The 27,050-nt window shown below is 38.9% G+C and overlaps 2 protein-coding genes across 2 annotated transcripts; both read left to right on the forward strand.

Moving 5' to 3' along the window:
* Nucleotides 1-595: 595 nt before the first annotated feature.
* Nucleotides 596-10,302, forward strand: LOC127718761 (mucin-2-like). The gene is made up of 17 exons (XM_052224813.1): nt 596-975; nt 1,612-2,175; nt 2,338-2,758; nt 2,921-3,745; nt 4,007-4,493; nt 4,842-4,995; nt 5,110-5,235; nt 5,455-6,053; nt 6,342-6,533; nt 6,698-6,701; nt 7,558-8,141; nt 8,490-8,703; nt 8,818-8,943; nt 9,538-9,790; nt 9,833-10,016; nt 10,110-10,241; nt 10,283-10,302. Exons 1-17 carry the CDS (start codon nt 596-598, stop codon nt 10,300-10,302), a joined length of 5,265 nt encoding a protein of 1,754 aa, XP_052080773.1.
* A 91-nt stretch (nt 10,303-10,393) lies between these two features.
* LOC127718762 (mucin-2-like) lies at nt 10,394-25,583 on the forward strand (the record flags this gene model as incomplete). The annotated part of the gene is made up of 21 exons (XM_052224814.1): nt 10,394-10,435; nt 11,189-11,909; nt 12,258-12,466; nt 12,509-12,711; nt 12,931-13,102; nt 13,385-13,603; nt 14,167-14,180; nt 14,422-14,945; nt 15,342-15,939; nt 16,207-16,445; nt 16,623-16,810; nt 16,925-17,165; nt 17,700-17,777; nt 18,261-18,452; nt 18,591-18,732; nt 18,817-19,280; nt 19,629-19,823; nt 20,372-20,411; nt 20,638-20,876; nt 21,054-21,596; nt 25,576-25,583. Coding segments are annotated over 21 exons (5,271 nt in total), but the record flags the coding sequence as incomplete, so codon positions are not given.
* Between the last annotated feature and the right edge of the window lie 1,467 nt (nt 25,584-27,050).

Here is a 27,050-nt window from a genome sequence, read left to right on the forward strand (position 1 = left end):
AAAAGCCATATTTGAAAGTCTTATAAAATCCTTGTTATTTTTTCATAGTTTTTGAAACAAAAACGCGGCCAACGTTAAAAGAAAGAAAAATCTAGAGATAATCGTTTCCCGCCAAATTTTCAATGGCTTATAACTCGAAAACAAGCTCACGGACCCTTCATTTTTTTCTGCTTTTTTAGTTCCTTTATTTATATACTATCATTTTAGAATAGTCTTTTAAAAAGCTTGTTATTTTGAAACAGAGTAGCAAACATCCTTAAACAAATAATTATCAACTGAAACTCAAATAAATTGCTTTACTTTTAAACTGTAAAATGAAAATGAAGAAAGCTATGTTAGCAAATAAGTAAACATCCATATATACAAAGATTGAAATAACACAATGTCTTAATTTCATCAAAGTTGTACTCATCAAATTTCAATATTAATGTAAATGTAAGTATAGGTTTCCCTTTCAGTCAACACAAACGACAGTTTAAAGGAAACTGCAAGACATAGTTCGACGGTATTCAAATCAAACCCTACAATGGACAACATGTATAATGTAAACATAAATAATTTTGCGGAATCTAATCTTCAAAATGAAATCAACCATATGACTAAACAAAGACCACTGCAACAAACTGGACATTTTACTAGGGAAACCCGACCCCTATCTCAGCAAAACAAAGAGACTACAATACATTCACATGTAACGAGAACTCTACTTACTACAACACCTTCAAACAAACAATCAACAACACTGACGACCATTACTACAATTGTATCGCCTTCTACTCCTACAACCAAATCATCGACTGCATCCACCACCATAACTACAACTCTTCCAAGTACTACATCTACAACCAAACCAACGATACCACCTACAACCGAGAATACAACTATTTCTAGTACAACACCTATAACAAAACCAACGACACCACCTACGACCGATAGTACAACTAAACCTAGTACTACACCTACAGCAAAACCAACGTCACTACCTACGACCGATAGTACAACTATACCTAGTACTACATCTACAACCAAACCAACGACACCAATTACGACCGAGAGTACAACTATTCCTAGTACTACACCTACAACCAAACCAACGACATCACCTACGACCGATAGTACAACTATACCTAGTACTACATCTACAACCAAACCAACGACACCACCTACGACTGATAGCACAACTATATCTAGTACTACACCTATAACCAAACCAACGATACCACCTACGATCGATAGTACAACTATACCTAGTACTACACCTACAACCAAACCAACGACACCAATTACGACCGATAGTACAACTATATCTAGTACTACATCTACAACCAAAGCAAGGATACCACCTACGGCCAAGAGTACAACTATTTCTAGAACAATACCTACAACCATACCAACGACATCAACTACGACCGATAAAACAACTATTCCTAGAACAACTCCTACAACCAAACCAACAACACCACCTACGACTAATAGAATAACTATACCTAGTACTACACCTATAACAAAACCAACAACACCACCTACGACCGATAGTACAACTATACCTAGTACTACACCTACAACCAAACCAACGATACCACCTACGACCGATTGTACAACTATACCTAGTACTACATCTACAACCAAACCAACGACACCACCTACGACTGATAGAACAACTATACCTAGTACTTCATCTACAACCAAACCAAGGATACCACCTACGGCCGAGAGTACAAATATATCTAGAACAATACCTACAACCAAACCAACAACACCACCTACGACCGAGAGTGCAACTATTTCTAGTACAATAACTACAACCAAACCAACGACACCACCTACAACTGATAGTACAACTATACCTAGTACTACATCTACAACAAAACCAATGACACCACCTACGACCGATAGTACAACTATTCCTAGTACAACACCCACAACCAAACCAACAACACCACCTACGACCGATAGTTCAACTATTCCTCTAGCTAGTACAATACCTACAACCAAACCAACGACACAACCTACGACCGAGAGTACAACTATAACTAGCACTATACCTACAACCAAACCAACGGTATCAACTACGACCGATAAAACAACTATTCCTAGTACAACACCTACAACCAAACCAACGACACCACCTACGACCGATAGTACAACTTTTCCTAGTACAACACCTAAAACCAAGCCAACAACACCACCTACGACTGATAGAATAACAATACCTAGTACTACACCTATAACAAAACCAACGACACCACCTACGACCGATAGTACAACTAAACCTTGTACTACACCTACAACCAAACCAACGACACCACCTACGACCGATAGTACAACTATACATAGTACTACACCTACAACCGAACCAACGACACCACCTACAACCGATAGTACAACTATTCCTAGTACTACACCTACATCAAAATCAACGACACCACCTACGACCGATAGTACAACTATACCTAGTACTACATCAATAACCAAACCTACGATACCACCTACTACCGAGAGTACAACTATTTCTAGTACAATACCTACAACCAAGCCAACGACATCACCTACAACTGATAGTACAACTATTCATAGTACTACACCTACATCAAAATCAACGACACCACCTACGACCGATAGTACAACTATACCTAGTACTACATCAATAACCAAACCTACGATACCACCTACTACCGAGAGTACAACTATTTCTAGTACAATACCTACAACCAAACCAACGACATCACCTAATTTCGATAGTACAACTATTTCTCTAGCTAGTACAACACCTACAACCAAACCAACGACACAACCTACGACCGATAGTACAACTATACCTAGTACTACACCTATAACAAAACAAACGACACCACCTACGACTGATAGTACAACTATACATAGTACTACACCTACAACCAAACCAACGACACTACCTAAGACCAATAGTACAACTATTCCAAGTACAACACCTACAACCAAACCAACGACACCACCTACGACCGACAGTACAACTATTCCTAGCACTACACCTGCAACCAAACCAACGACATCACCTACGACCGATAGTACAACTATTTCTAGTACAACACCTACAACCAAACCAACAACACCACCTACGACTGATAGAACAACTATACACAGTACTACACCTATAACAAAACCAACGACACCACCTACGACCGATAGTACAACTATTACTAGTACAACCCCTACAACCAAACCAACGACACCACCTCAGACCGATAGTACAACTATTCCAAGTACAACACCTACAACCAAACCAATGACACCACATACGAGCGACAGTACAACTATTCCTAGCACTACACCTACAACCAAACCAATAACACCACCTACGACCGAGAGTACAACTATTCTTAGTACAACACCTACAACAAAACCAACAACACCACCTACGTCTGATAGCACAACTATATCTAGTACTACACCTACAACCAAACCAACGATACCACCTACGATCGATAGTACAACTATACCTAGTACTACACCTACAACCAAACCAACGACACCAATTACAACCGATAGTACAACTATATCTAGTACTACATCTACAACCAAACCAAGGATACCACCTACGGCCAAGAGTACAACTATTTCTAGAACAATACCTACAACCATACCAACGACATCAACTACGATCGATAAAACAACTATTCCTAGTACAACACCTACAACCAAACCAACGACATCAACTACGACCGATAAAACAACTATTCCTAGAACAACTCCTACAACCAAACCAGCAACACCACCTACGACTAATAGAATAACTATACCTAGTACTACACCTATAACAAAACCAACAACACCACCTACGACCGATAGTACAACTATACCTAGTACTACACCTACAACCAAACCAACGATACCACCTACGACCGATTGTACAACTATACCTAGTACTACATCTACAACCAAACCAACGACACCACCTACGACTGATAGAACAACTATACCTAGTACTACATCTACAACCAAACCAAGGATACCACCTACGGCCGAGAGTACAAATATATCTAGAACAATACCTACAACCAAACCAACGACACCACCTACGACCGAGAGTGCAACTATTTCTAGTACAATAACTACAACCAAACCAACGACACCACCTACAACTGATAGTACAACTATACCTAGTACTACATCTACAACAAAACCAATGACACCACCTACGACCGATAGTACAACTATTCCTAGTACAACACCCACAACCAAACCAACAACACCACCTACGACCGATAGTTCAACTATTCCTCTAGCTAGTACAATACCTACAACCAAACCAACGACACCACCTACGACCGAGAGTACAACTATTCCTAGCACTATACCTACAACCAAACCAACGGTATCAACTACGACCGATAAAACAACTATTCCTAGTACAACACCTACAACCAAACCAACGACACCACCTACGACCGATAGTACAACTATTCCTAGTACAACACCTACAACCAAACCAACGACACCACCTACGACTGATAGTACAACTAATCATAATACTACACCTACAACCAAACCAACGACACCACCTACGACCGATAGTACAACTATACCTAGTACTACATCTACAACCAAACCAACGACACCACCTACAACTGATAGTACAACTAATCATTATACTACACCTACAACCAAACCAACGACACCACCTACGACCGATAGTACAACTATTTCTAGTAAAACACCTACAACCAAACCAACAACACCACCAACGACTGATAGAACAACTATACCTAGTACTACACCTATAAAAAAACCAACGACACCACCTACGACCGATAGTACAACTATCCCTAGTACTACACCTACAACCAAACCACAGATACCAGCTACGACCGAGAGTACAACTATTCCTAGTACTACATCTACAACCAAACCAACGACACCAACTACAACTGATAGTACAACTAATCATAATACTACACCTACAACCAAACCAACGACACCACCTACGAACGATAATACAACTATACCTAGTACTACGTCTACAACCAAACCAACAACACCACCTACGACCGATAGTACAATTATACCTAGTACTACATCTACAACCAAACCAACGACACCATCTACGACTGATAGTACAACTATACCTAGTACTACATCTACAACCAAACCAACGACACCACCTACAACTGATAGTACAACTAATCATAATACTACACCTACAACCAAACCAACGACACCACCTACGAACGATAATACAACTATACCTAGTACTACGTCTACAACCAAACCAACAACACCACCTACGACCGATAGTACAATTATACCTAGTACTACATCTACAACCAAACCAACAACACCACTTACGACCGAGAGTACAACTATAGCTAGTACTACATCTACAACCAAACCAACAACACCACCTACGACCGATAGTACAATTATACCTAGTACTACATCTACAACCAAACCAACAACACCACTTACGACCGATAGTACAACTATACCTAGCACTACACCTACAACCAAACAAACGATACCACCTACGACCGATAGTACAACTATACCTAGTACTACACCTATAACAAAACCAACGACACCATCTTTGACAGATAGTACAATTACATCTAGTACTACATCTACAATCAAACCAAGGATACCACATAAGGCCGAGAGTACAACTATTTCTAGAACAATACCTACAACCATACCAACGACATCAACTTCGACTGATAGAATAACTATACCTAGTATTACACCAATAACAAAACCATCGACACCACCTACGACCGATAGTACAACTATACCTAGTACTACATCTACAACCAACCCAACGACACCACCTACGACTGATAGAACAACTATACCTAGTACTACATCTACAACCAAACCAAGGATACCACCTACGGCCGAGAGTACAAATATTTCTAGAACAATACCTACAACCATACCAACTACACCACCTACAACTGATAGTACAACTATTCATAATACTACACCTACAACCAAACCAACGACACCACCTACAACTGATAGAACAACTAATCATAATACTACACCTACAATCAAACCAACGACACCACCTACGACCGATAGTACAACTATACCTAGTACTACATCTACAACCAAACCAACAACGATTCCTACGACCGATAGTACAACTATACCTATTACTAAATCTACAACCAAACCAACAACACCACCTACGACCGATAGTACAACTATACCTAGTACTACATCTACAACCAAACCAACAACACCACCTACGACCGATAGTACAACTATTCCTAGTACTACATCTATAACAAAACCAACGACACCACCGTCGACCGATAGTACAACTATTCATAGTACTACACCTACAACCAAACCAACGACACCAGCTACGACAGAGAGTACAACTTTTTCTAGTACAATATCTACAAACAAACCAACGACATCACCTACAACTGATAGTACAACTGTTCCTAGTACTACACCTACAACCAAACCAAAAACACCACCTATGACCGATAGTACAACTATTCCTAGTACTACAACTACAACCAAACCAAAGACACCACCTACGACCGATAGTACAACTATACCTAGTACTACACCTACAACCAAACCAACCACACCACCTACGACCGATAGTACAACTATTCATAGTACTACACCTACAACCAAACCAACAACACCACCTACGACCGATAGAACAACTATACCTAGTACTACACCTACAACCAAACCAACAAAGGATAGTACTACTATTTCTAGTACTTCACCTACAACCATACCAACCACATCAACTTCGACCGATAAAACAACTAATCCTAGTACAACACCTACAACCAAACCAACGACACCACCTACGACCGATAGAACAACTATTCCTAGTACAACACCTACAACCAAACCAACAACACCACTTACGACTGAAAGAATAACTATGCCTAGTATTACACCTATAACAAAACCATCGACACCACCTACGACCGATAGTACAACTATACCTAGTCCTACATCTACAACCAACCCAACGACACCACCTACGACTGATAGAACAACTATACCTAGTACTACATCTACAACCAAACCAAGGATACCACCTACGGCCGAGAGTACAACTATTTCTAGAACAATACCTACAATCATACCAACTACACCACCTACAACTGATAGTACAACTATTCATAATACTACACCTACAACCAAACCAACGACACCACCTACGACCGATAGTACAACTATACCTAGTACTACATCTACAACCAAACCAAGGATACCACCTACGGCCGAGAGTACAACTATTTCTAGAACAATACCTACAACCATACCAACAACACCACCTACAACTGATAGTACAACTATTCATAATACTACACCTTCAACCAAACCAACGACACCACATACGACCGATAGTACAACTATACCTAGTACTACATCTACAACCAAACCAACGACACCAATTACGACGGAGAGTACAACTATTCCTAGTACTACACCTACAACCAAACCAACGACACCACCTTTGACCGATAGTATAACTATTCCTAGTACTACACCTACAACCAAACCAGCGACACCACCTACGACCGATAGTACAACTAAACATAGTACTACATCTACAACCAAACCAAGGATACCACCTACGGCCGAGAGTACAACTATTTCTAGAACAATACCTACAACCATACCAACAACACCACCTACAACTGATAGTACAACTATTCATAATACTACACCTACAACCAAACTAACGACACCACCTACGACCGATAGTACAACTATACCTAGTACTACACCTATAACAAAACCATCGACACCACCTACGACCGATAGTACAACTATACCTAGCACTACATCTACAACCAACCCAACGACACCACCTACGACTGATAGAACAACTATACCTAGTACTACACCTACAACCAACCCAACGACACCACCTACGACTGATAGAACACCTATACCTAGTACTACATCTACAACCAAACCAAGGATACCACCTACGGCCGAGAGTACAACAATTTCTAGAACAATACCTACAACCATACCAACAACACCACCCACAACTGATAGTACAACTATTCCTAGTACTTTACCTACAACCAAACCAACGACACCACCTACGACCGATAGTAGAACTATACCTAGCACAATACCTACAACCAAACCAACGACACCACCTACGACCAATAGTACAACTAATCATAATACTACACCTACAACCAAACCAACGACACCACCTACGACCGATAGTACAACTATACCTAGTACTACATTTACAACCAAACCAACGACACCACCTACAACTGATAGTACAACTAATCATTATACTACACCTACAACCAAACCAACGACACCACCTACGACCGATAGTACAACTATTTCTAGTAAAACACCTACAACCAAACCAACAACACCACCAACGACTGATAGAACAACTATACCTAGTACTACACCTATAAAAAAACCAACGACACCACCTACGACCGATAGTACAACTATCCCTAGTACTACACCTACAACCAAACCACGGATACCAGCTACGACCGAGAGTACAACTATTCCTAGTACTACATCTACAACCAAACCAACGACACCATCTACGACTGATAGTACAACTATACCTAGTACTACATCTACAACCAAACCAACGACACCACCTACAACTGATAGTACAACTAATCATAATACTACACCTACAACCAAACCAACGACACCACCTACGAACGATAATACAACTATACCTAGTACTACGTCTACAACCAAACCAACAACACCACCTACGACCGATAGTACAATTATACCTAGTACTACATCTACAACCAAACCAACGACACCATCTACGACTGATAGTACAACTATACCTAGTACTACATCTACAACCAAACCAACGACACCACCTACAACTGATAGTACAACTAATCATAATACTACACCTACAACCAAACCAACGACACCACCTACGAACGATAATACAACTATACCTAGTACTACGTCTACAACCAAACCAACAACACCACCTACGACCGATAGTACAATTATACCTAGTACTACATCTACAACCAAACCAACAACACCACTTACGACCGAGAGTACAACTATAGCTAGTACTACATCTACAACCAAACCAACAACACCACCTACGACCGATAGTACAATTATACCTAGTACTACATCTACAACCAAACCAACAACACCACTTACGACCGATAGTACAACTATACCTAGCACTACACCTACAACCAAACAAACGATACCACCTACGACCGATAGTACAACTATACCTAGTACTACACCTATAACAAAACCAACGACACCAACTTTGACAGATAGTACAATTACATCTAGTACTACATCTACAATCAAACCAAGGATACCACCTACGGCCGAGAGTACAACTATTTCTAGAACAATACCTACAACCATACCAACGACATCAACTTCGACCGATAAAACAACTATTCCTAGTACAACACCTACAACCAAACCAACGACACCACCTACGACCGATAGAACAACTATTCCTAGTACAACACCTACAACCAAACCAACAACACCACCTACGACTGATAGAATAACTATACCTAGTATTACACCTATAACAAAACCATCGACACCACCTACGATCGATACTACAACTATACCTAGTACTACATCTACAACCAAACCAAGGATACCACCTACGGCCGAGAGTACAAATATTTCTAGAACAATACCTACAACCATACCAACTACACCACCTACAACTGATAGTACAACTATTCATAATACTACACCTACAACCAAACCAACGACACCACCTACAACTGATAGAACAACTAATCATAATACTACACCTACAATCAAACCAACGACACCACCTACGACCGATAGTACAACTATACCTAGTACTACATCTACAACCAAACCAACAACGATTCCTACGACCGATAGTACAACTATACCTATTACTAAATCTACAACCAAACCAACAACACCACCTACGACCGATAGTACAACTATACCTAGTACTACATCTACAACCAAACCAACAACACCACCTACGACCGATAGTACAACTATTCCTAGTACTACATCTATAACAAAACCAACGACACCACCGTCGACCGATAGTACAACTATTCATAGTACTACACCTACAACCAAACCAACGACACCAGCTACGACAGAGAGTACAACTTTTTCTAGTACAATATCTACAAACAAACCAACGACATCACCTACAACTGATAGTACAACTGTTCCTAGTACTACACCTACAACCAAACCAAAAACACCACCTATGACCGATAGTACAACTATTCCTAGTACTACAACTACAACCAAACCAAAGACACCACCTACGACCGATAGTACAACTATACCTAGTACTACACCTACAACCAAACCAACCACACCACCTACGACCGATAGTACAACTATTCATAGTACTACACCTACAACCAAACCAACAACACCACCTACGACCGATAGAACAACTATACCTAGTACTACACCTACAACCAAACCAACAAAGGATAGTACTACTATTTCTAGTACTTCACCTACAACCATACCAACCACATCAACTTCGACCGATAAAACAACTAATCCTAGTACAACACCTACAACCAAACCAACGACACCACCTACGACCGATAGAACAACTATTCCTAGTACAACACCTACAACCAAACCAACAACACCACTTACGACTGAAAGAATAACTATGCCTAGTATTACACCTATAACAAAACCATCGACACCACCTACGACCGATAGTACAACTATACCTAGTCCTACATCTACAACCAACCCAACGACACCACCTACGACTGATAGAACAGTTATACCTAGTACTACATCTACAACCAAACCAAGGATACCACCTACGGCCGAGAGTACAACTATTTCTAGAACAATACCTACAATCATACCAACTACACCACCTACAACTGATAGTACAACTATTCATAATACTACACCTACAACCAAACCAACGACACCACCTACGACCGATAGTACAACTATACCTAGTACTACATCTACAACCAAACCAAGGATACCACCTACGGCCGAGAGTACAACTATTTCTAGAACAATACCTACAACCATACCAACAACACCACCTACAACTGATAGTACAACTATTCATAATACTACACCTACAACCAAACCAACGACACCACATACGACCGATAGTACAACTATACCTAGTACTACATCTACAACCAAACCAACGACACCAATTACGACGGAGAGTACAACTATTCCTAGTACTACACCTACAACCAAACCAACGACACCACCTTTGACCGATAGTATAACTATTCCTAGTACTACACCTACAACCAAACCAGCGAAACCACCTACGACCGATAGTACAACTAAACATAGTACTTCATCTACAACCAAACCAAGGATACCACCTACGGCCGAGAGTACAACTATTTCTAGAACAATACCTACAACCATACCAACAACACCACCTACAACTGATAGTACAACTATTCATAATACTACACCTACAACCAAACTAACGACACCACCTACGACCGATAGTACAACTATACCTAGTACTACACCTATAACAAAACCATCGACACCACCTACGACCGATAGTACAACTATACCTAGCACTACATCTACAACCAACCCAACGACACCACCTACGACTGATAGAACAACTATACCTAGTACTACACCTACAACCAACCCAACGACACCACCTACGACTGATAGAACACCTATACCTAGTACTACATCTACAACCAAACCAAGGATACCACCTACGGCCGAGAGTACAACTATTTCTAGAACAATACCTACAACCATACCAACAACACCACCCACAACTGATAGTACAACTATTCCTAGTACTTTACCTACAACCAAACCAACGACACCACCTACGACCGATAGTAGAACTATACCTAGCACAATACCTACAACCAAACCAACGACACCACCTACGACCGATAGTACAACTAATCATAATACTACACCTACAACCAAACCAACGACACCACCTACGACCGATAGTACAACTATACCTAGTACTACATCTACAACCAAACCAACGACACCACCTACAACTGATAGTACAACTAATCATTATACTACACCTACAACCAAACCAACGACACCACCTACGACCGATAGTACAACTATTTCTAGTAAAACACCTACAACCAAACCAACAACACCACCAACGACTGATAGAACAACTATACCTAGTACTACACCTATAAAAAAACCAACGACACCACCTACGACCGATAGTACAACTATCCCTAGTACTACACCTACAACCAAACCACGGATACCAGCTACGACCGAGAGTACAACTATTCCTAGTACTACATCTACAACCAAACCAACGACACCATCTACGACTGATAGTACAACTATACCTAGTACTACATCTACAACCAAACCAACGACACCACCTACAACTGATAGTACAACTAATCATAATACTACACCTACAACCAAACCAACGACACCACCTACGAACGATAATACAACTATACCTAGTACTACGTCTACAACCAAACCAACAACACCACCTACGACCGATAGTACAATTATACCTAGTACTACATCTACAACCAAACCAACGACACCATCTTCGACTGATAGTACAACTATACCTAGTACTACATCTACAACCAAACCAACGACACCACCTACAACTGATAGTACAACTAATCATAATACTACACCTACAACCAAACCAACGACACCACCTACGAACGATAATACAACTATACCTAGTACTACGTCTACAACCAAACCAACAACACCACCTACGACCGATAGTACAATTATACCTAGTACTACATCTACAACCAAACCAACAACACCACTTACGACCGAGAGTACAACTATAGCTAGTACTACATCTACAACCAAACCAACAACACCACCTACGACCGATAGTACAATTATACCTAGTACTACATCTACAACCAAACCAACAACACCACTTACGACCGATAGTACAACTATACCTAGCACTACACCTACAACCAAACAAACGATACCACCTACGACCGATAGTACAACTATACCTAGTACTACACCTATAACAAAACCAACGACACCAACTTTGACAGATAGTACAATTACATCTAGTACTACATCTACAATCAAACCAAGGATACCACCTACGGCCGAGAGTACAACTATTTCTAGAACAATACCTACAACCATACCAACGACATCAACTTCGACCGATAAAACAACTATTCCTAGTACAACACCTACAACCAAACCAACGACACCACCTACGACCGATAGAACAACTATTCCTAGTACAACACCTACAACCAAACCAACAACACCACCTACGACTGATAGAATAACTATACCTAGTATTACACCTATAACAAAACCATCGACACCACCTACGACCGATAGTACAAGTATTCCTAGTATAACACATACAACGAAGCCAACGACACCACCTACGACTGATAGAACAACTATACCTAGTACTACATCTACAACCAAACCAAGGATAAAACCTACGGCCAAGAGTACAACTATTTCTAGAACAATACCTACAACCATACCAACAACACCACCTACAACTGATAGTACAACTATTAATAATACTACACCTACAACCAAACCAACGACACCATCTACGACCGATAGTACAACTATACCTAGTACTACATCTACAACCAAACCAACGACACCAATTACGACCGAGAGTACAACTATACCTAGTACTACACATACAACCAAACCAACGACTTTACTTATGACCGATAGTACAACTATTTCTAGTATTACACCTACAACCAAACAAACCACACCACCTATGACCGATAGTACAACTATTCCTAGTACTACATCTACAACCAAACCAATAACACCACCTACGACCGATAGTAAAACTATACCTAGTACTACATCTACAACCAAACCAACGATACCAGCTACGACCGATAGTACAACTATACCTAGCACTACACCTACAACCAAACCACGGATACCAGCTACGACCGAGAGTACAACTGTACCTAGTACTACACCTACAACCAAACCTACGACACCACCTACGACAGATAGTACAACTATTCCTAGTACAATACCTATAACAAAACCAACAACCGATAGTACAACTATTTATAGTACTACACCTACAACCAAACCAACAACACCACCTACGACCGATAGTACAACTATTCATAGTACTACACCTACAACCAAACCAACAAACGATAGTACAACTATTTCTAGTACTACACATACAACCAAACAAACAACACCACCTACGACCGATAGTACAACTATACCTAGTACTACACCTACAACCAAACCAACCACACCACCTATGGCCGATAGTAAAACTATACCTAGTACTACACATACAACCAAACCAACAACACCACCTACGACCGATAGTACAACTATACCTAGTACTACACCTACAACCAAACCAACCACACCACCTATGACCGATAGTAAAACTATTCCTAGTACTACACATAAAATCAAATCAACGACACCACCTACGACCGATAGTAAAACTATTCCTAGTACTACACATACAATCAAATCAACAACACCACCTATGACCGATAGTACAACTATACCTAGTACTACACCTACAACCAAACCTACGACCCCACCTACGACCAGTAGTAAAACTATTCTTAGTACTTCACATACAATCAAATCAACGATATTACCTACGACCGATAGTAAAACTATTCCTAGTTATATACCTACAACGAAGCCAACGAAACCAATGACGACTGAGAGTACAACTATTTCTAATACTATACCTACAACCAAGCTAACGACACCATCTACGACCGATAGTACAACTATTTCTAGTACTATATCTACAACGAAGCCAACGACACCAATTACGACCGAGAGTACAACTATACCTAGTACTACACCTAAAACCAAACCTACGACCCCACCTACGACCAGTAGTAAAACTATTCCTAGTACTACACATACAACCAAACCAACAACACCACCTACGACCGATAGTACAACTATACCTAGTACTACACCTACAACCAAACCAACCACACCACCTATGACCGATAGTAAAACTATTCCTAGTACTACACATAAAATCAAATCAACGACACCACCTACGACCAATAGTAAAGCTATTCCTAGTACTACACCTACAACCAAACCAACCACACCACCTATGGCCGATAGTAAAACTATACCTAGTACTACACATACAACCAAACCAACAACACCACCTACGACCGATAGTACAACTATACCTAGTACTACACCTACAACCAAACCAACCACACCACCTATGACCGATAGTAAAACTATTCCTAGTACTACACATAAAATCAAATCAACGACACCACCTACGACCGATAGTAAAACTATTCCTAGTACTACACATACAATCAAATCAACAACACCACCTATGACCGATAGTACAACTATACCTAGTACTACACCTACAACCAAACCTACGACCCCACCTACGACCAGTAGTAAAACTATTCCTAGTACTTCACATACAATCAAATCAACGATATTACCTACGACCGATAGTAAAACTATTCCTAGTTATATACCTACAACGAAGCCAACGAAACCAATGACGACTGAGAGTACAACTATTTCTAATACTATACCTACAACCAAGCTAACGACACCATCTACGACCGATAGTACAACTATTTCTAGTACTATATCTACAACGAAGCCAACGACACCAATTACGACCGAGAGTACAACTATACCTAGTACTACACCTAAAACCAAACCTACGACCCCACCTACGACCAGTAGTAAAACTATTCCTAGTACTACACATACAATCAAATCAACGATACCACCTACGACCAATAGTAAAACTATTCCTAGTACTACACATGCAATCAAATCAACGATACCACCTACGACCGATAGTACAACTATTCCTAGTTATATACCTACATCGAAGCCAACGAAACCAATGGCGACTGAGAGTACAACTATTTCTAGTACTATACCTACAACCAAGCTAACGACACCACCTACGACCGAGAGTACAACTATACCTAGTACTACACCTACAACCAAATCAACGACACCACCTACGACCGATAGTACAACTATTTCTAGTACTATACCTACAACCAAACCAACGCCACCACCTACGACCGAGAGTACAACTATACCTAGTACTACACCTACAACCAAATCAACGACACCACATACGACCGATAGTACAACTATACCTAGTTTTACACCTACAACCAAACCAACGACACTACCTACGACCGATAGTACAACTATTCCTGGTATTACACCTTCAACCAAACCATCGAAACCACCTACGACCGATAGTACAAGTATTCCTAGTATAACACCTACAACGAAGCCAACGACACCACCTACGACTGATAGAACAACTATACCTAGTACTACATCTACAACCAAACCAAGGATACCACCTACGGCCGAGAGTACAACTATTTCTAGAACAATACCTACAACCACACCAACAACACCACCTACAACTGATAGTACAACTATTAATTATACTACACCTACAACCAAACCAACGACACCACCTACGACCGATAGTACAACTATACCTAGTACTACATCTACAACCAAACCAACGACACCAATTACGACCGAGAGTACAACTGTACCTAGTACTACACCTACAACCAAACCTACGACACCACCTACGACAGATAGTACAACTATTTCTAGTTATATACCTACATCGAAACCAACGAAACCAATGGCGACTGAGAGTACAACTATTTCTAGTACTATACCTACAACCAAGCTAACGACACCATCTACGACCGATAGTACAACTATTTCTAGTACTATACCTACAACGAAGCCAACAACACCACCTACGACCGATAGTACAACTATACCTAGTACTACACCTACAACCAAATCAACGACACCACCTACGACCGATAGTACAACTATACCTAGTATTACACCTACAACCAAACCAACGACACTACCTACGACCGAGAGTACAACTATTCCTGGTATTACACCTTCAACCAAACCAACGAAACCACCTACGACCGATAGTACAAGTATTCCTAGTATAACACCTACAACGAAGCCAACGACACCACCTACGACTGATAGAACAACTATACCTAGTACTACATCTACAACCAAACCAAGGATACCACCTACGGCCGAGAGTACAACTATTTCTAGAATAATACCTACAACCACACCAACAACACCACCTACAACTGATAGTACAACTATTAATAATACTACACCTACAACCAAACCAACGACACCACCTACGACCGATAGTACAACTATACCTAGTACTGCATCTACAACCAAACCAACGACACCAATTACGACCGAGAGTACAACTATACCTAGTACTACACCTACAACCAAATCGACACCACCTACGACCGATAGTACATCTATACCTAGTATTACACCTACAACCAAACCAACGACTTTACCTATGACCGATAGTACAACTATTTCTAGTATTACACCTACAACCAAACAAACCACACCACCTATGACCGATAGTACAACTATTCCTAGTACTACATCTACAACCAAACCAATAACACCACCTACGACCGATAGTAAAACTATACCTAGTACTACATCTACAACCAAACCAACGATACCAGCTACGACTGATAGTACAACTATACCTAGTACTACATCTACAACCAAACCAACAACACCACCTTCGACCGATAGTACAACTATTCCTGGTATTACACATGCAATCCAATCAACGATACCACCTATGACAGATAGTACAACTATTCCTAGTTATATACCTACAACGAAGCCAACAAAACCAATGACGACTGAGAGTACAACTATTTCTAGTATTACACCTACAACCAAACCAACATCACCACCTACGACCGATAGTAAAACTATACCTAGTACTACATCTACAACCAAACCAAAGATACCACCTATGATCGATAGTACAACTATACCTAGTACTACATCTACAACCAAACCAACAACACCACCTTCGACCGATAGTACAACTATTCCTGGAATTACACCTACAACCAAACCAACAACTCCATCTACATCTACAACCAAACCAACAACGATTCCTACGACCGATAGTACAACTATACCTATAACTAAATCTACAACCAAACCAACAACACCACCTACGACCGATAGTACAATTATACCTAGTACTACATCTACAACCAAACCAACAACACCACCTACGACCGATAGTACAACTATTCCTAGTACTACATCTATAACAAAACCAACGACACCACCGTCGACCGATAGTACAACTATTCATAGTACTACACCTACAACCAAACCAACGACACCAGCTAAGACAGAGAGTACAACTTTTTCTAGTACAATATCTACAAACAAACCAACGACATCATCTACAACTGATAGTACAACTGTTCCTAGTACTACACCTACAACCAAACCAAAAACACCACCTATGACCGATAGTACAACTATTCCTAGTACTACAACTACAACCAAACCAAAGACACCACCTACGACCGATAGTACAACTATACCTAGTACTACACCTACAACCAAACCAACCACACCACCTACGACCGATAGTACAACTATTCATAGTACTACACCTACAACCAAACCAACAACACCACCTACGACCGATAGAACAACTATACCTAGTACTACACCTACAACCAAACCAACAAAGGATAGTACTACTATTTCTAGTACTTCACCTACAACCAAACCAACAACACCATCTACGACCGATAGTGTAACTATTCCTAGTACTACTCATACAACCAAACCAACAACACCACCTACGACCGATAGTACAACTATACCTAGTACTACACCTACAACCAAACCAACCACACCACCTACGACTGATAGTACAACTATTCCTAGTACAACACCTACAACCAAACCAACCACACCACCTATGACCGATAGTAAAACTATACCTAGTACTACACATACAACCAAACTAACAACACCACCTACGACTGATAGTACAACTATACCTAGTACTACACCTACAACCAAACCAACCACACCACCTATGACCGATAGTAAAACTATTTCTAGTACTACACATAAAATCAAATCAACGACACCACCTACGACCGATAGTAAAACTATTCCTAGTACTACACATACAATCAAATCAACAACACCACCTATGACCGATAGTACAAGTATTCCTAGTATAACACATACAACGAAGCCAACGACACCACCTACGACTGATAGAACAACTATACCTAGTACTACATCTACAACCAAACCAAGGATAAAACCTACGGCCAAGAGTACAACTATTTCTAGAACAATACCTACAACCATACCAACAACACCACCTACAACTGATAGTACAACTATTAATAATACTACACCTACAACCAAACCAACGACACCATCTACGACCGATAGTACAACTATACCTAGTACTACATCTACAACCAAACCAACGACACCAATTACGACCGAGAGTACAACTATACCTAGTACTACACATACAACCAAACCAACGACTTTACTTATGACCGATAGTACAACTATTTCTAGTATTACACCTACAACCAAACAAACCACACCACCTATGACCGATAGTACAACTATTCCTAGTACTACATCTACAACCAAACCAATAACACCACCTACGACCGATAGTAAAACTATACCTAGTACTACATCTACAACCAAACCAACGATACCAGCTACGACCGATAGTACAACTATACCTAGCACTACACCTACAACCAAACCACGGATACCAGCTACGACCGAGAGTACAACTGTACCTAGTACTACACCTACAACCAAACCTACGACACCACCTACGACAGATAGTACAACTATTCCTAGTACAATACCTATAACAAAACCAACAACCGATAGTACAACTATTTATAGTACTACACCTACAACCAAACCAACAACACCACCTACGACCGATAGTACAACTATTCATAGTACTACACCTACAACCAAACCAACAAACGATAGTACAACTATTTCTAGTACTACACATACAACCAAACAAACAACACCACCTACGACCGATAGTACAACTATACCTAGTACTACACCTACAACCAAACCAACCACACCACCTATGGCCGATAGTAAAACTATACCTAGTACTACACATACAACCAAACCAACAACACCACCTACGACCGATAGTACAACTATACCTAGTACTACACCTACAACCAAACCAACCACACCACCTATGACCGATAGTAAAACTATTCCTAGTACTACACATAAAATCAAATCAACGACACCACCTACGACCGATAGTAAAACTATTCCTAGTACTACACATGCAATCAAATCAACGATACCACCTACGACCGATAGTACAACTATTCCTAGTTATATACCTACATCGAAGCCAACGAAACCAATGGCGACTGAGAGTACAACTATTTCTAGTACTATACCTACAACCAAGCTAACGACACCACCTACGACCGAGAGTACAACTATACCTAGTACTACACCTACAACCAAATCAACGACACCACCTACGACCGATAGTACAACTATTTCTAGTACTATACCTACAACCAAACCAACGCCACCACCTACGACCGAGAGTACAACTATACCTAGTACTACACCTACAACCAAATCAACGACACCACATACGACCGATAGTACAACTATACCTAGTTTTACACCTACAACCAAACCAACGACACTACCTACGACCGATAGTACAACTATTCCTGGTATTACACCTTCAACCAAACCATCGAAACCACCTACGACCGATAGTACAAGTATTCCTAGTATAACACCTACAACGAAGCCAACGACACCACCTACGACTGATAGAACAACTATACCTAGTACTACATCTACAACCAAACCAAGGATACCACCTACGGCCGAGAGTACAACTATTTCTAGAACAATACCTACAACCACACCAACAACACCACCTACAACTGATAGTACAACTATTAATTATACTACACCTACAACCAAACCAACGACACCACCTACGACCGATAGTACAACTATACCTAGTACTACATCTACAACCAAACCAACGACACCAATTACGACCGAGAGTACAACTGTACCTAGTACTACACCTACAACCAAACCTACGACACCACCTACGACAGATAGTACAACTATTTCTAGTTATATACCTACATCGAAACCAACGAAACCAATGGCGACTGAGAGTACAACTATTTCTAGTACTATACCTACAACCAAGCTAACGACACCATCTACGACCGATAGTACAACTATTTCTAGTACTAAACCTACAACGAAGCCAACAACACCACCTACGACCGATAGTACAACTATACCTAGTACTACACCTACAACCAAATCAACGACACCACCTACGACCGATAGTACAACTATACCTAGTATTACACCTACAACCAAACCAACGACACTACCTACGACCGAGAGTACAACTATTCCTGGTATTACACCTTCAACCAAACCAACGAAACCACCTACGACCGATAGTACAAGTATTCCTAGTATAACACCTACAACGAAGCCAACGACACCACCTACGACTGATAGAACAACTATACCTAGTACTACATCTACAACCAAACCAAGGATACCACCTACGGCCGAGAGTACAACTATTTCTAGAATAATACCTACAACCACACCAACAACACCACCTACAACTGATAGTACAACTATTAATAATACTACACCTACAACCAAACCAACGACACCACCTACGACCGATAGTACAACTATACCTAGTACTGCATCTACAACCAAACCAACGACACCAATTACGACCGAGAGTACAACTATACCTAGTACTACACCTACAACCAAATCAACGACACCACCTACGACCGATAGTACATCTATACCTAGTATTACACCTACAACCAAACCAACGACTTTACCTATGACCGATAGTACAACTATTTCTAGTATTACACCTACAACCAAACAAACCACACCACCTATGACCGATAGTACAACTATTCCTAGTACTACATCTACAACCAAACCAATAACACCACCTACGACCGATAGTAAAACTATACCTAGTACTACATCTACAACCAAACCAACGATACCAGCTACGACTGATAGTACAACTATACCTAGTACTACATCTACAACCAAACCAACAACACCACCTTCGACCGATAGTACAACTATTCCTGGTATTACACATGCAATCCAATCAACGATACCACCTATGACAGATAGTACAACTATTCCTAGTTATATACCTACAACGAAGCCAACAAAACCAATGACGACTGAGAGTACAACTATTTCTAGTATTACACCTACAACCAAACCAACATCACCACCTACGACCGATAGTAAAACTATACCTAGTACTACATCTACAACCAAACCAAAGATACCACCTATGATCGATAGTACAACTATACCTAGTACTACATCTACAACCAAACCAACAACACCACCTTCGACCGATAGTACAACTATTCCTGGAATTACACCTACAACCAAACCAACAACTCCACCTACGACCGATAGAACAACTATACCTAGTACTACATCTACAACCAAACCAACGACACCACCTACGACCGATAGTACAACTATTCCTAGTACAACACCTACAACCAAACCAACGACACCACCTACGACCGATAGAACAACTATACCTAGTATTACACGTACAACCAAACCGACCACACCACCTACGACCGATAGTACAACTATACCTAGTACTACATCTACAACCAAACCAACAACACCACCTACGACCGATAGTACAACTATTCCTAGTACTTTACCTACAACCAAACCAACGACACCAATTACAACCGATAGTACAACTATACCTAGTACTACATCTACAACCAAACCAAAAACACCACCTACGACCGATAGTACAACTATACCTAGTACGATACCTACAACCAAACTAACGACACCACCTACAGTACCAGCAACTACTATAGATAGAGTAACGAGTGTAACAATAAAAAAAGGTTTGCAACGTTTGAAATTAAATGTATGTTTATTTGAAAATTCAAAGAAATAAAAAGTAAAGAAAAAACGTCTGTATTTACAAAATAAAATCTTTTGCTTTTTGCAACGTACTAGTAATACATCAGATGTATGTCTTATACTTGTTTATTCCTTTAAACAAGATAAGCAACATAAGTGTGTATTTTTCATCGCAAGTCAGCAAAGCTATACTGGACAAATGAAGAATACAATTTTTATGATAATGGCATTGTTTATACAGCTAACATAACACACTTTATATGTAGTAAAACGAACATTAACTAGTTTTGTGCCATATTTTGAGAGTATTTTTTTCGTCAAAAGTATAACCAAATGTGACAAAGGTTTCCGAAAAAAGACAAATACATAAGAAATTAAAAAGTTGAATAAAAAGAAGGAACTGCATTGCCTAAAATTAATTTAAGATTGTCAGCGTTTGTCTTTTTTCACGATAAGACACAACCATGTTTACGTGGTTGTTTTTTTTACATTTTGTGTTAATTAAGGAACAAATGGCAATAAAAAGAGAAAGTTCGGAATAAAGGTTCGTTTCAAGTCTAGCCCTAAATATTTTAGGTCTAGACGGGAAGATTTTTGCCGTAATTTTTTTGTAAAGCTGTTACAGTTACACGATTTACACCCAGTAAAGTCGAAAAAAGAAATGTGTTTAAAAGTTAATAAAATGTTCTGGATTTCAACTAGTATTATGTCTAGGAAAGATAGAGCACAACATTCGACAAAAACCATATTCAGGTCTGAAAGTTCATTTGTATTAAAACATATAATGTTGAAAGCATTTTTTTTTGTCACGTGCGTTTATGTTTCCTGAAGCAAACACCTATTGGAATTTGTTTGCTTTTATTGAATTTGGTTTAAAAATGAGATGCATGTTACATTTTTGTAATTATGACGTCATTGAAAACAACCTTGAACGTAAATTTTCAAACAAACTTAAATACGTTTTCCTTCTTGTCATTGTTAGAGCTTTGATACATTGTGGTAATGGCAATTGCATCATAACTTGAAAATAAGCCAAAGAAAAGGGGTAATTTTTTAACCTTATTAGAATATACTCTAACGTATTTTGTTTTGCTTTAGGCAGAAGTATGTGGTTAACGTACAAGTTAACCGAAGTTTTGACGTTATTGTCATTCAATGAATTAAAGTGAATTGATCGTATTGAAAATGTTTTAATTATTTAAAAAAAAAAAGCATATATATATATATTTTTTATTATTTTCTTGGAAACTGTCTCTATTTCGTTTTTTTGTTTGTTTGTATACTCACATTTTAATATATCATTCTTAATGTATATTTATAATTAAACGAATTGGTGTATCGATATTTCTTATCAGAAGTAGAAGTATATGTGCAGTTAGCATTCTTCTTGAGTGGTAGCCATTTTGAAAAAAGAGCCGAGAACAATAGCACTAAAGAATTTAGAGATTTGAGAAACACAACACATGCAATTGTAAGTTTCATAACAAAATATAAATTAGACAACAACAGTGGTACAACATCTAATTAACATGCTCTGTTCATATCAAGTACCCCAAAAGTGCAATATACATTTGTGAGCGCATTCCAAAATACCGATTACACCCTGTTTAAATCAGTGAGTTTCAAATGCACGCTCATAATTACGTGTATAAAGGGCAATCAATTTTGTTTTAATCAAAGCTACTAGTTTTTATTTTTGTATTTCAAATTTTCGTATTGTGCTATAAACACCAAAAATAATTATAAAGTAGTGTAGAAGGTTGACAAGGTTTTTTTGGCGCATGCGTTTCTATCCTTGTAGCATTGAAAACGTGTTTTCGTGATTCTGGTAAAAAAAAATCCAATGCATGATTGTGATACACGTCGTATCATTTTTGCTTCCAAAAAACCCATGTCACAAATGTATCTCGCTGACAGTGGTCAATTAAATTTAAATTTGAAAAAAACTGTATACTCCTTTCTTTCTTTTATATTTAACACTTAAAATTTAAAGACAAATAGATAACTCAGATTACCCATCAATTTTGTTTTTGTTTAGATTCATTTTTTTTTTTGTAATCCTTGGAATTTCAGTTTCTTTACAGTGTTTTTTTATCCTGTCTTTTCGTTGTATATCTTTTGCCCCGTATGGTTTGTAGTTTCTCTCGATCCTGGGTTTTAAAAAAAATCCTTTGATATTCTGCGCCTCTTTTTTTTCAAATATGTTTATACACGAAGATCTATAATTCATCAACTTACCTTTGGTAGCGCAGAAAAGTTCAATATTCCGCTGTTGAATTGAAGCGAGATAAAAAAAAAAAAAAAAAAACAACAAAAAAAACCACACACACACACACTTAAAGGCGGCGGCGAGTGTGCAACACAACAAAACAAGCCACAATATAACGGAACAACATATCGTTATGTATATTTAATTATTTATTATTAAAATTGAAAGACACACTCCTTGATATACTAAAAGAGACCCTCGACATCATTTGGATACAAAAAATAAAAGATTGAAAACAATGCATTTGTACTATTTATTATATAAAAGTTTTATTGAAATGTACATTTTAGATGTGCACGTGTTTCTTCTTCAAAATAAGTAGGCGTTACTAGCCTTATCAAAACTAGTTAATATGTGTTTTCTATATCTTGTTTTTTTATTTATTGTAGCTTTATGAAGCGTATAACAGTCTAACTGGATTTGTCACCATACGGATCCTTCAATTCAAGTATGTTGTTTTAGAGAACAAGAAACAATAAATGCAGAAATGAAAAATACAATACTATAAGTTACAGAATGATAATTAAAAAAAAGAAGATGTGGTTTGATTGCCAATGAGACAACTCTCCACAAGAGACTTAATGACACAGAAATACACAGCTATTATATGTCACCGTACGGCCTTCAACAATGAGCAAAGCCAATACCGAATAGTCAGCTATAAAGGGCCCCGAAATTACAAATGTATTTAACAATTCATACGAGAAAACTAGAGGCCTAATTAATGTACAAAAAATGAACGAAAAACAAATATGTAACATAGCAACAAACGACAACCACCAAATAGAATGCTTCCCAAGAATACACTCACATATACGCATTCTTCTGATAAAACGTTAAGAAATTTCTGAAATCTTGAAATGCATCATATTAGCAATCAAATGTTCTCCATGGGTTCGAATATAATTCAATTTCGTCAACTTTCTGATCCTTCTGATTTCTCGTTATGAGCGAATTAAAACGACTAGATTGTTTGGGATACTCACGTGTTTTTTCCCTGCTATTCCTACATTTGATAATTCGGTATGTAAAATGTAAAAAATTCATGTAGGAATAGGAGGAATGCTTATACAAACATGGTATTAAGGTGGATTAGGTTGAAAAAACATGAAGCTAATTAACTTCAGGTATTACTAAATTTAAATGGAATACCCTTATAGTTTTCAATTCATGTGCAATTTTAGTGTACTTCATTTGTGTTTATTTCATCATGTTCATAGAATATAGTAAATAGCACAATAATGTAAACAGTATTTATGGTCCCAAAAACCTTTAAGCACTGTAATAGGAATTGTTACAAATACATGAGCAAAACGAAATCAAAAATATAAAAGTATAAAAAGTCGAAAAATTTAATCACATGATGTTTGCCTACATGTAATGTATATAATTTTCTTCTAGTTATTATCATAATTTATGTTAAAATGTTTTATTCTGTAAAGTTTGCAAAGTTTTTTTCTATTTAAAAGTTAAGTATTTTTTTTTTTTTATTGCAAATTCAGACACCAATTTTAGTTTTTTCTCCATAGTAGTTGTCATTACTACCTTATATTGTTTTAATCATTTAGTACTTCATAAAACTCGTTACTGTTTGGTACAGTGTCTGGCCGTTCTTGCAAGGCAAAGGCAGTTTGAATGGTCTCTGGATCTGGCAATGTTAGCGGAGATACTTGTGATGGTATACGGGACCATCGAAGTCAAACCCTCTGTAAAATCTATCCTATAACTCTTACATGTACTTCTAGGTTTGAATGAAGAATCGAAGTATCGGCGATGACATGTCTTCTGGGAGTTGTATGGATTAGTTAAAAAAAGATCCTAATTAACAACTATTGGCTTAGTCTTTTTTCATTTCGATCAACTT

The sequence above is a fragment of the Mytilus californianus genome, unplaced genomic scaffold, assembly GCF_021869535.1.
Source record: "Mytilus californianus isolate M0D057914Y unplaced genomic scaffold, xbMytCali1.0.p SCAF_10, whole genome shotgun sequence".
NCBI lineage: Eukaryota > Metazoa > Mollusca > Bivalvia > Mytilida > Mytilidae > Mytilus > Mytilus californianus.